At 44.1% G+C, this 13827-nt stretch overlaps 1 protein-coding gene across 1 annotated transcript in view; it reads left to right on the top strand.

The window, feature by feature from the left end:
- The window catches only part of LOC109412678 (protein MON2 homolog), a 55509-nt gene that overhangs the window by 36740 nt on the left and 4942 nt on the right, over positions 1-13827 (top strand). The window contains exons 2-7 of the mRNA XM_062850407.1: positions 5487-8246; positions 9340-9765; positions 9839-10545; positions 10610-10990; positions 13132-13635; positions 13700-13782. Coding sequence (XP_062706391.1) covers positions 5487-8246; positions 9340-9765; positions 9839-10545; positions 10610-10990; positions 13132-13635; positions 13700-13782 — 4861 coding nt within the window. The remainder of the gene's footprint in view (positions 1-5486; positions 8247-9339; positions 9766-9838; positions 10546-10609; positions 10991-13131; positions 13636-13699; positions 13783-13827) is intronic.

Genomic DNA, 13827 nt, shown 5'->3' with positions numbered 1-13827 from the left:
TGATTCGCGATTAATAATGCGCTCGCGAAGAAAAACCCTTCTAAACCTTGGACGACGAACGCGATCTTTTGTGTTTCAAAACTCACCCTACATAAGTTATTCATTCGCAACTAAGGAGAACACAATGCTAAACACCGACGCATCTGTAGTTTGCGTTTCCGCGCGAGACAATGCTGAACGCGATCAATTCACAAGTATTAACAAAATAACACGTGATAAATAAATCAAAAAGATCTTACCGCATGGTTCGCCGTCTATCTTTTACCGACCCTCTCTTTTTCCAGAAATTCATGCAACCTTTATTTGAGTCAAAACATTTATTCATTTGGACTAAAATATTACAAATGTCGACACCGAAGATGACGAACCATTCAAATTGATGTGTTCATGCAAAAAATGAAAGGAAATTATTTATTATCAACTAAATGTGCATTTGGAGCTAGCGCCGACACATGACGTGACGAACTTTTCAATATTTGTTAGATAGATACACAAAAACCAGAGCAGAATTGTATAAATCCTTTAGCATTAATTATTATTATTATTATTATTATTATTATTATTGTTATGATAAAATGGAAAGAGCTCACCAATTAACATCCTTCGAAGTGCCCAGTGCGTATGTGCTACAGCATCTTCCACTAATTGGCCTCTTCTCCGAAATCACACTGAACCGCTACAACTACACAGGGTACGACGATGTGGACATTCAAATTGACGACGACGCAGCCGGTCCGAATAAAAAAAAAGCGGCTTTTTCACTTTGCCTCAAAAATCACACTAAACAAGCGAAGATGAGCACAGCCAAATCTGCGACGACGACGACGCGGCAGCCCCAAATGAAAAAAAAAATGACCTCTTCACTTTGCCTCCAAAATCACGAAGATGAGCACAGTCAAATAGACGATGACGACGAACGATCCGAATGAAAACGCGTCATGTACACTTTGCCTCCAAAAACTCAAAGCGGCATTTCGACGTTGCCTCCAAAAACACACTAAACTGCCCTGTACGAAGAAGAGCACTGTGAAATAGACGACGACGACGACGACGCGCTCGCGGCCGAACCAAATGAAAAAGCGGCATTTCGACGTTGCCTCCAAAAACACACTAAATTGCCCTGTACGAAGACGAGCACTGTGAAATAGACGACGACGACGACGACGCGCTCGCGGCCGAACCAAATGAAAATGCGGCATTTCGACGTTGCCTCCAAAAACACACTAAATTGCCCTGTACGAAGACGAGTACTGTGAAATAGAAGACGACGACGACGACGACGCGCTCGCGGCCGAACCAAATGAAAAAGCGGCATTTCGACGTTGCCTCCAAAAACACACTAAATTGCCCTGTACGAAGACGAACACTGTGAAATAGAAGACGACGACGACGCGCTCGCGGCCGAACCCAATGAAAAAACATTTCCATTATCCTCCCCAATATCTCCTAAAAATCCCCAACGTACCTTAAAAATCCCCAACTTGTCCTAAAATATCCAAAACTTCTCCTAAAATGTCCAACTTGCTGCTCAGATTTCTCAAAGACATCATTTTTCCCGAAGACCCTAATCATTTCTAAGTTCCCATTGTCCTCCCCAATATCTCCTAAAAATCCCCAACGTTCCTTAAAAATCCCCAACTTCTCCTAAAATATCCCCAACTTCTCTTAAAATATCCCCAACTTCTCCTAACATGTCCAACTTGCTGCTTTGATTTCTCAAAGACATCATTTTCCTCGAAGACCCTAATGATTACTAAGTTTCCATTATCCTCCCCAATATCTCCTAAAAATCCCCAACGTTCCTTAAAAATCCCCAACTTCTCCTAAAATATCCCCAACTTCTCTTAAAATATCCCCAACTTCTCCTAACATGTCCAACTTGCTGCTTTGATTTCTCAAAGACATCATTTTCCTCGAAGACCCTAATGATTACTAAGTTTCCATTATCCTCCCCAATATCTCCTAAAAATCCCCAACGTACCTTAAAAATCCCCAACTTGTCCTAAAATATCCAAAACTTCTCCTAAAATGTCCAACTTGCTGCTCAGATTTCTCAAAGACATCATTTTTCCCGAAGACCCTAATCATTTCTAAGTTCCCATTGTCCTCCCCAATATCTCCTAAAAATCCCCAATGTTCCCTTTAAAAGCTGAGAAACAGGCTCTGTCCCAGTGGGGGTGCGATGTCAGATAGAAGAAGGATGCACAAGAGGATGCAGTTACATCGTCAAACAAAAAAAATCTTGTAAATTGCCGCACGCATAGACCCCCCATCTGAACAGCACCGCAGCAGAGCTACGAGTGCGAGGGGTTTAAATGTATGCTCTTGTAAATAAACTTTCATCGGTGCTTTCGCTTCGTCGAAAAATAAGTTTAGTGCACGTCGCACTTAGTATGCTCACACGATTTAGTAATACCAAACTCCGCCTCGAATGCTTCCGCAGTTGGCGCAGGCGAAGATGCGACGCGACAAAGAGCGAACTCGTTTTCTGTTCGCCACGACAGCACCAGCAGCTGCCGTCGTCCTCATGCTGTGGAGCAACAACACACGAACGCGCGAACTGATAGGGTGTTGACCATTGTTTTGGCATGAGGTTTATGCAATTTGGAGTGTTATTTTTAAAATCAATTTTTGGCTAATCTACAAAAGATAGAGTTTTGCTGTCAAAGAAACATTTTTAGAGAACAAGTTGGTGCATGTTTTGTAGAAGAACTTTTTTAACAGAAATTATTTATTCATTTAAAAATTTTCAAAAATACCCTAAAAAAGACTGATTTTTTAGACACTTTTTGCAAACTTTTTAAAATTTGAACCTTTTAAGTAGTTTTTACAAAATCTCCGTCAAAGAAGCTAAGAAAGATGAGTTCATTAGCTTTCGTTTCGAGCGTTAATGCTTAATGTACGACTTTTAATTCCTGAGATATTGGGTTTCAAAAATGCACTAATTTTAAAAAATTAAAATGTGAATAACTCACTTAGCAGTGATTTCCGACCCTATGTTCCTTGGGCATTTTTTCATAACTTTTGAAGACCTAGCTGCCCTAAAATTTTGTAAAGTCCGGAACCAATCACCCTGTATGTATATATAATATATAATAAAAACAACTTGTTTTACTCACGCAAGGCCATTAACAATAAAATCAGCATCAAACTTCAATTTCCGGCCGAAATAATTTACACTAAAAAAAAATTATTACTAAATGTGAAAATTGTGAAATGTTTGAATTGTCATAACTTTTTTGTTTATTTTCATGGTAGATTGCTAATACAATGGACCGTTTTCTCTAAAAAATTACGTTGGTAAAAAGATAGGGTTTTGAGATATTTGAGTTTTTGTGACAAAAATGATATTTTTTAATGTTAAAAAAGATTTTTTTCACAGTGTATATTTTCTTAGGAATCGCCATTTAGTTATCTAACTTTGCTGAACAATAAAATCAGCATCAAATCGCGATTCCCGGCCGAAATAATTTACACAGAAAATTTTTTTTACTAAATGTAAAAATTGTGAAATTTTTGAAATGTTATAACTTTTTTGTTTATTAGTTTACCATCACCAAATTTTTATGGTAGATTGCTAATACAATGGACCGTTTTCCCTAAAAAATTCAAGTTGGTAAAAAGATAGGGTTTTGAGATATTTGAGTTTTTGTGACAAAAATGATGTTTTTCAATGATAAAATAGATTTTTTTTCACAGTGTATATTTTCTTAGAAATCACCATTTGGCTATCTAACTTTGCTGAAAAATTCATAACAATCGAACAATCCGTTTTTGTTGTGCATATTTTTGAATATTTTTGAACCATTTTCACATACACCCTTTTGAAAAGTTAGTCGTGGCTCTAAATAAAAATTTGATATCGAAAAATGGCGATTTAGATGGAACTGAAAAACTGTGCAAAGTTTCAGTTCAATAGAAAATCATGAATTAAAAATTTTCCTTAATTTTGATGCTGTTGCTTGGAATCGCTCACCTACCGTGGGTGATGGGTGACTATACAATACTCAGCTTCATATGTTTTGAAAAGTCTAACACGTAATGTCGCTAAAAGAACGTTTTGGATTAACACCTTTTGTTACGTGTTAGAGTTGGTTCGAACAAGCATCACATTGTATATCTGGCCACGTCCTTACAATCGCGAGGAAATGCTGGGAAAGTTTAACGTTTACTTCAGAAGATACAGGACACCCAAACTATCTCCATGAAATTACCTTGAAATTCCTGAGAAAAAATAATATACAAAAATAAAATATAAATAACATACCCATCTGTATTTCGATATTGAAGTGGCAGAAAGCTTGAGGCAACCCATCAAAGTTTGACAAGCACGTAATTGAAGAGGAAAAAATAATAAATACAGAAACCGTTCGCAGTAAAAGTCGAAACACATAAACAAAACACAAACATTACAAAAAACACATCCAGAAATCACATCAGAAAAATAGAAAGATTGAAACTTGATGTGGTAGATCTTACGGCATAACCGTTCAAAGGTGATCTACCCACGTAACGGGTCTTCCTTGATCTTGTATAAAGTGCAATCAATTAGTAAGTTATTATTATAAATAGAACATTTACATATACTACTTAAACACTCCGTAATCAACAATGCAACGTGCAATGAACGAATATTGTTTATGTGAAATTTTAAAAGAACAGTGTTGTTGCTCTATCACCACGATGAAGCCAAAACCAGCAGCGCCACTGACCTAAGTAATATGCATACCAATTTACCGTGACCATCTACCGTGAGGTCGCCATTCACCGCTCATGCCCCATTTACCGCTCATTTTGGGTCAATCATACAAAAATGATCAAATGTTAGTAAAGTATTGTAACAAAAGTGAATACAACATGCTGCCACAATAAAAAAAATTCATTTGACCAAGTTTTTATATGGGTGTACATGAAATCACGTTCTCAAAAAATATTTCTCACACTGCGCTGCATGACAACATGGGAACTGTTCAGGGCAAACAGCGAAAGAAATATCCAACAGGTAAAACCCGTTAAAGATTCCATTTTAGACAAAACAGGATGAACTGAACGTCACGAATCATCAATACTTTGGTAAATAAAAGTTATTATGTTTTTATAAATAAATAATTTCCGTGTTCCCATGAAAAAATAATCCAATTAGCGGTGAATGGATCCATTATGAGCGGTGAATGGATGCATGAGCGGTAATAGGAGCCAAGAGATAACACATTTGAATTTTTATTTTTTCGGTTGTAAACATATTTTACAATCGTTTTATAATTTTTCTATAATAACAACATAATTGTTGAGTTGTTAACGTAAATTAAAGTGCAATATTCGCAAACGTCGATTTTTAGTGTCATATACTTTACGAAAATGCCGTTAAATGAGCGGTGAATGGCGACCTCACGGTATGCTAATTTACCTCTTTTGTTCATACTGCAAGCACACAATAGCACACACCTAAACTGACCCATTTATCCCTCTTCTCTTCTCTCCCGCAGTCATGCGAAGAGGCGATACTAAAACTAAAAACGGCCGCGGCCAATCCACAGACACCGGTCTACTACGTGGTGAACCAGATTCTGTACCCGCTGGTGCAGGGCTGCGAATCGAAAGATGTCAAAATCATCAAATTCTGCCTGGGGATGATGCAACGGTTGATCACCCAGCAGGTGGTGGACCAGAAGGGAGCCCGCTACATAACCGATACGCTGTGGATGCTGATGGAAAATGGAACCGAGGAGGTGAAGGTCCTGCAAAGTGTTACGCTGCTGTTGACGACCAACACGGTCGTTCACGGGGAAACGCTGGCCAAAACGTTGGTTCTGTGTTTCCGGTTGCATTTTACCAAGGATTCGACAACAATTAACACAGCTGGAGCAACGGTACGGCAGCTGGTTTCACTTGTGTTCGAGAGGGTGGTTGGGGAGGAAGCGGAAGCGGAAGCCAACCAAGATGAGAAGAGGGAAGTTAACTTGGAAGAGCTGAAGTTGGCAACTGGGGTTGCTCCAAAGGGGCTAAGACCATGCGCAGCGGATGCGTTTCTCCTGTTCCAAGATTTGGTCCAGCTGGTAAATGCAGATCAACCGTACTGGTTGCTCGGAATGACTGAAATGACACGGACATTCGGCCTGGAACTGCTGGAATCGGTTCTGACTCAGTATACGTCCGTGTTCTACAAGAACCCGGAATTCTCGTTCCTGCTCAAGGAACGTGTCTGTGCCCTAGTCATTAAGTTGTTTTCGCCTAACATAAAATACAGGACAATGGCGCCGCAAAACGCACAAGCCACGGCACCTCACGACAAGCCGTACTTCCCGATTAGCATGAGACTCCTGAGGGTCGTTTCGATTCTGATTCAGAAGTACCACAGTCTACTGGTGACGGAATGTGAGATATTTCTGTCGTTGATTGTGAAATTCCTGGATCCGGACAAGCCGTCGTGGCAGAGATCGCTGGCTCTGGAAGTTCTTCACAAAATGACAATCCAACCGGAACTGCTGATCTCGTTCTGTCGATGTTACGATCTCAAAGATCATGCCACTAACATTTTCCAGGACATTATTAACTCGCTTGGAACGTACGTTCAGAGTTTGTTCGTTAACAGCCAGCTGTTGAATAGTGCCGTTGGGGGAACTCCAGGCCAACCAGCAGCGCTGATCGGAGGCCTTCCAGTAGGACCGGGAATTTCTCCTCAGCCAGGATTCCTGTTCCGAGGAGTATTCCTTCCGTTGGTGGTCACGTTCCCTACTGGCCAATCCAAATCGACCTTCCTGGAGATGCTGGATAAGATGGAACCTCCTCCCATACCCGACGGATACGGAATATCGGTGGCCTACGCTTGCCTTCTGGACATTGTCCGATCGATCTCACTTTCCATTCAAGGACCTTCCCAAATCGGCGACGAGAATCCCACGCCCTACAAAAATCGTGTCACCGAAGACGAAAAGGCTCTGCACATCCAGCTCATCTACTCCAGTTGGTTGGGTCTCCTGTCTGCCTTGGGACCCCTAATCGACGCCGCAACCGATGAATCAACCACGGAGAACATCCTGAAAGCTATCCAGAACTACGCTGCCCTGTGCGGCCTCTTGGAACTCCACACTCCTCGGGATGCCTTCATCACGGCCCTCTGCCGAGCGTCACTTCCGCCACACTATGCCCTCTCGGTACTGAACGTCAACTACCAGGGCAGCCAGTTCAAGTCTCATTCGCGAGCAGGCAGTCAGGACATGGGAACCATGTTTCTCGGATCGTACGGAGAACCGGATCAACAGCAACAGCAGCGTCATCCGGTGGTCGCCGTTGGAACGCCTCTTCCAACATCATCCCTTCCGGTTGGGGCCCACCAGGGCCCTGTCCTGTTGACCATCAAAAACCTCCAGTGCATGAGATCTGTGCTTCATCTGGCGCATTGCCACGGAGGTATTCTTGGAAGTTCGTGGCACATCGTTCTGACCACGTTGCAACATCTGGCCTGGATCCTAGGATTGAAGCCTTCAACCGGAGGCAGCCTACAGGCGGTTCAAAAACCTCCAACGGACGCCAATTCCATAACCCAAGTCATGACGGATCTTCCGGTTCTGTCCCAGATGTTGAGTCAACTGTTCGAATCCAGTCAATACCTAGATGATGTGGCGCTTCATCATCTGATAGACGCCCTCTGCAAGCTGTCCCACGAAGCCATGGAGTTGGCGTACAACAACCGAGAGCCGTCACTTTTTGCCGTGGCGAAACTCCTGGAAACCGGATTGGTCAATCTCAACCGGATTGAGGTTCTGTGGCGTCCGTTGACGAATCACCTCCTGGAAATCTGCCAACACCCTCACATCCGGATGCGAGAATGGGGCGTTGAGGCGATCACCTACCTGGTCAAGGCAGCCTTACAATACAAATACGAGAAACCGTTGAAGGAGAACTTGAAGCTGCAAACCCTTCTCCTGGGGCCACTTTCGGAATTGTCCTCGGTTCCGCACGGAGACGTTCGCCAACGGCAGTTGGAATGTGTTCTGCAGGTTTTGAACGGAGCCGGAGAAACCCTATCGCATGGATGGCCCCTAGTGCTGGGAATCATCGGTGCCGTCAACGATCACCACGGGGAGGCTCTGATCCGGATTGCGTTCCAGTGTCTTCAGCTGGTCGTCACGGACTTCCTGCCGGTTATGCCTTGGCGATGTTTGCCACTGTGCGTCAATACGGCTGCCAAATTTGGTTCGCAAACGCAGGAACTGAACATCTCGCTGACCGCCGTTGGATTGATGGTAAGAAATTTGGGGGTCAAAGTTGGATAACCTATAAAACTAAACAAAATGATTCATCTGAAATGAATTAGGATGAATAAAACCCACTTTTTCTTATGGACTTACCCACCGATGAACCGAATTCACTCAGTCCGAGAATGTTGACACTGACTTATCCACCGATGAACCGAATTCATCGCGGTCCGAGAATTTTGACACTAGAGCGGGGTCTGTTCCAATCAGAATCGTCCAATTCTGATTGGAAACGGCCCGCTCTAGTGTCAAAATTCTCGGACCGCGATGAATTCGGTTCATCGGTGGATAAGTCCAGAGCTGGCCGTTTCTTATCAGAATGGACTTATCCACCGATGAACCAAATTCATCGCGGTCCGAGAATTTTGACACTAGAGCGGGGTCTGTTCCAATCAGAATCGTCCAATTCTGATTGGAACGGCCCCGCTCTAGTGTCAAAATTCTCGGACCGCGATGAATTCGGTTCATCGGTGGATAAGTCCATGGACTTATCCACCGATGAACCGAATTCATCGCGGTCCGAGAATTTTGACACTAGAGCGGGGCCGTTTCCAATCAGAATTGGTCGATTCTGATTGGAACAGACCCCGCTCTAGTGTAAAAATTCTCGGTCCGCGATGAATTCGGTTCATCGGTGGATAAGTTCATAGGCCAGGGGAAGTAGTTCACCTAGGATGAACCAAACGTCAAAACCACTTTTTCTTTTCATGGACTTATCCACCGATGAACCGAATTCATCGCGGTCCGAGAATTTTGACACTAGAGTGGGGCCGTTTCCAATCAGAATTGAACGATTCTGATTGGGAATGGCCCCGCTCTAGTGTCAAAATTCTCGGACCGCGATAAATTTGATTCATCGGTGGATAACTCCATAAGTCCATAGACTTATCTACCGATGAACCGAATTCATCGCGGTCCGAGAATATTGATACTTGATCGGGGTCATTTCCAATTAGAACCGTCCAATTCTGATTGGAAACGACCCCACTCAAAATTCTCGGAACTTGTGAATTCGGTTCATCGGTGGATAAGTCCATTCGTTTGTTATGTGCTATGCTTATGATCCTAATCTTACTTTCAGTGGAACATCTCGGACTACTTCAACCAGAATCAGGAGAAGCTATCGCAAACGGTGTGCGACGACACGTCGGTTCTGCCGGACTTCCCCGGCACCCTGAACATGCCTCACTTCGACCGGCTTTGGATGTGCCTGTACGCGCGACTTGGCGATCTGTGCGTCGATCCACGGCCAGCGGTTCGCAAGTCGGCTGGGCAGACTCTGTTCTCGACGATTTCCGCCCACGGAAATCTGCTGAATCCGCCCACCTGGCAGGCGGTCCTCTGGCAGGTGCTGTTCCCACTGCTGGACAAGGTCCGGGCCCTGTCCAGCTGTGCCAGCAGCGAGAAGGTCGACACCAGCGGCAACATTCTGATCCACCATTCGCGGAACACGGCCCAGAAGCAGTGGGCCGAGACGCAGGTCCTGACGCTGTCCGGAGTTTCGAGGGTAAGTTGATGACTGTAAGACCTCTTCAGGTTCAAAATTTGAACTCAATAGCACATTCCATCTCGTCCCCAAGGTATTCAACACCAAACGAGCTCTCCTGCAGATGCTCGGTGACTTCCCTCGGGCCTGGGCACTTCTGCTAGAATTCATCGAAAACTCGGCCCTCAGCAAGAGCAACGAAGTCTCGCTGGCAGCGCTGAAGTCCTTCCAGGAGATTCTGTACAACAGACCCACGTCTTGTCCAGCGGACGCAGATGCCATAGCCAAAACCCCAACGGAAAAGTCCGCAGCGGAAGAAATCGACATCTGGAACGTTGCTTGGCGGGTTTGGTTGAACATCGGAGCGGAGAGCACCAAACCGCCGTCGCTGGCCAGCGTAGATGGCCACGACAAAAACGGCGAGGAGATCTACATACCCAGTCAGGCGTTCCTCACAGCGCTGGTGCAGATTTTCCCTGCGCTGTTCCAGCATATTCGAAATCGTTTCAGCAACAAGGATCTTACCCAGCTCTGCACTGTGCTGATGAATGCGGTGGCCGTTCCGGTGCACAGCGATTCGACGCCGTACATCATGTCGACCATTTCTGATTCGCAGTTGACCCCGCTGCACGATGGAGTTCTGGATTGCATGGAGCTGCTACAGAAGGAAGCTATAGGGGCGAAGGAGGGGACGACGGGTGGCAATGGATTGAAGCACATGATTTCGGCGATCTTCAAGCAGCTACTGAGCTTCAGTAAGTTTGCTTGCGTTCCGCCTTCGTTTGACCGTATCGAGACTAGGTAAATCAGATCTCCAACGCTGTTTGAGAGAGTTTTTTACATTATTAAATATCTTTTCCACCAGGCCCGTCAAATCCACGCGCTCCGGAAGTGGCGTCGTTGCGCACCAGATGCCCGCGGCCAACGGTGCTGTCGAGTGGGTCAGCATGAACTACATTCCGTTCGGAGAGAAAGCTTTAACGGTGGCGGTCAAACTGTACCAGCAGACGGCCAGTCACGATGCCGTCGTAGAAGGTCAAATACTGCACGAAATCATCAAAGCGTTGCATCTGCCTTTGTCCCTAAAGTACAAGTGCATGTCGGCCAGCACGTGGAAGCTGGCCATCTCCAGCTTGATGACGGTACTGCATACGGGCCTTCCGGTGGCCCGGAAGCACCCGAAGTATTTTGCCGCCATGTGGAAGGATTTGTCCGATACGTTGGATCAGTTTCTGTTTCCCAAGAGGTGAGATTTTTAGATTTCCGAGGAGAAACCAGGATGAATCGAATTCACTCTGTCTGGGATTTTTGACTCTAGAGCGGGGCCGTTTCCATTTAGAATTAAACGATGGTTCATACTCATTCATCCAATTTTTTCAGCTTAGAGGTCAGGGAAAGTAATTCACCAAGGATAAGCCAAACCTCAAATCCACTTTTTCATTTCATTAGGGTAGGGTGGGGCAAGATGAGCACCCTAAGGATCACGTTGGATTTATTGAAAGTTAACACAATTTTTCAAAGTACCTCTCAGTAGTTCTTTTCTATGTCATGTTTTCTATCACCCATAAACATAGCAGGGTTCAAAATACACAATAAGATTGATTTATTTGACTAAACAAAGAAGATGTTTTATGGTCAGTTCGAACATGCTACGGGGCAAGAAGAGCACTCCAATAAAATCCCAATATTTTAACAATAAATTGGTCATACAGTGATTGATATAGTGAACCTTGTTTATAGCTTTGGTATCACGTTCTAAAATTTTCAATTTTTTCGATTATTGAAAAAAAATGCGGTTTTATAATACTTTATACAAAATGAGCCGAAAAACAATAAACGATTATTAAATTGCTTATTTTTAGGAATTTACGCAACCAAATAGTTGCAGAGGTTACGGAAACCTATGCTCGGCACTATTGCGTGGATTACAATAATTTCAAAGTATTTTATATATTCCCATCAGGGGTGCTCATCTTGCCCCACTATACTGCCCCTATTCGCATAACAGTCCCATGTTTGCTGGGTTTCCTATTCACATGGGACTGTTGTGCGAATGTGGGCAGTATAGGTAAATAACTAAAATTGAATAAATTTAAATGTTTGTTTTTAGAAAATATTTTCTAATGCAAATTAAAATGCTTTGCAGTAAGCTAGTAATGTTGGCTGATAACCAGAATTATGGTAAAAATTTGATTCTGACACAGAACCCTTATTTTATTCTGATGATTTCTTATAAGAAAATGCAAAAAATCCATGTTATTGACTAATTTGACGATATTTTTAATTCGTTCATTATGAAGTACCTTTTATAAGGTTTACAAACAGGATGAACATTATTCTAACGGATTATGAAGTTGTTTGGGCAAAATTCATCATAAAAGTAGTAAAACGGAGGGGTGCTCATCTTGCCCCGGGTGGCCATCTTGCCCCGTCCTACCCTAAGGCTTGCGGGAGAAAGATGAAATTTAAAATTTGGTTCATCCAAGGGAACTCCCCTATGGACTTATCCACCGATGAACCGAATTCATCGCGGTCCGCGAATTTTGACACTAGAGCGGGGCCATTCCCAATCAGAATTGCTCAATTCTGATTGGAAATCGTGCACTTCTGATTGGAAGCGACCCCGCTCTAGTGTCAAAATTCTCGGGCCGGGCAATTCTGATTGCAAATCGTTCAATTCTGATTGAAAGTGGCCCCGCTATAGACGAGTGCACCGATGAACTGAATTCAACGCGGTCCGAGAATTTTTACACTAGAGCGGGGCCGCTTCCAATCAGAAGTTCACGATTTCCAATCAGAATTGAACAATTCTGATTGGGAATGGCCCGCTCTAGTGTCAAAATTCTCGGACCGCGATGAATTCAGTTCATCGGTGCACTCGTCTATGGACTTATCCACCGATGAACAGAATTCATCGCGGTCCGAGAATTTTGACACTAGAGCGGGGTCTTTCCAATTAGAATTGATCGATTCTGATTGGGAATGGCCCCGCTCTAGTGTCAAAATTTTCGGACCGCGATGAATTCGGTTTATCGGTGGATAAGTCCATGGACTTATCCACCGATGAACCGAATTCATCGCGGTCCGAGAATTTTGACACTAGAGCGGGGCCATTCCAATCAGAATTGGACGATTCTGATTGGAACAGACCCCACTCTAGTGTCAAAATTCTCGGACCGCGATGAATTTGATTCATCGGTGGATAAGTTCATGGACCACCAGTGAACTAAATTCACTCGGTCCAAAATTTTAGGTTCCTTGGCGCTGGATGAATGTGAATGAACTTATCGTTGAGTCCAAGTGGATTTTCTTTGTAAAATCTTATTTCGTGGTTTACTTGTTCTTCGAATACCACGGAACATTTTACTTAAGAAAATATCTTTTCAGCGTCTGTGTGGTGGAGGACCGAGGCCTCGACGAGCTGGTACTGGACGAAACCATTGACTGTCAGGTGATCGAGCTGATACGGGATGAAATCCTGCCGTACAGCCACGAAATCCCCCAGCAGTTCATTCTGGATGCGGTGGTCCTACTGAACAAGGGTTCGATTCATTCGGCCACCACAGGAAGTACGCCGTTTGCCGGCTGTGAGACGGAACTGAAGCTACGGGAGGAGTTTGCCAAGACCTGCTTCGAAACGTTGCTGCAGTTTTCGTTGCTGGACGATGGAATGGTTGGAATGGTGGCGGCGGCTGCCGCCGAAGACGGACACAACAAGATGAACAACAATAGCAGCGGGAAGGAACCGGCGGCGGGAGCAGCGACCGGAGGAAGCAGTGAGGGTGGTATCGCGGGACGATTGGCCATCACGGCACTGTTGCACAGGTTCGAGGAAGTTCTCCGGAAGTTTAACGATGACGAACGATTGAGCGGGAAATTTCCTCTTCCGAGGTGAGTTTTTTTTTTCTTGGGATGTTTTGAATGAACTGTTTCTAAGTAACCTAATTCATTTCAGATACCGGCTTTCGGAGATTTCGTTTGTGTTGAAAGCCGTGGCCACACTTGTGATATCTATGAAGAAGGCACCTCCAGCCAAAGGTAAGTATTTCCGAAGATACATAATTAGAAATAATCGTTTGTTGT

The sequence above is a fragment of the Aedes albopictus genome, chromosome 2 (assembly GCF_035046485.1).
Source record: "Aedes albopictus strain Foshan chromosome 2, AalbF5, whole genome shotgun sequence".
Lineage (NCBI taxonomy): Eukaryota > Metazoa > Arthropoda > Insecta > Diptera > Culicidae > Aedes > Aedes albopictus.
Note: the sequence above shows the minus strand (reverse complement) of the source record. Positions and strands in the feature narration are given on the sequence as shown.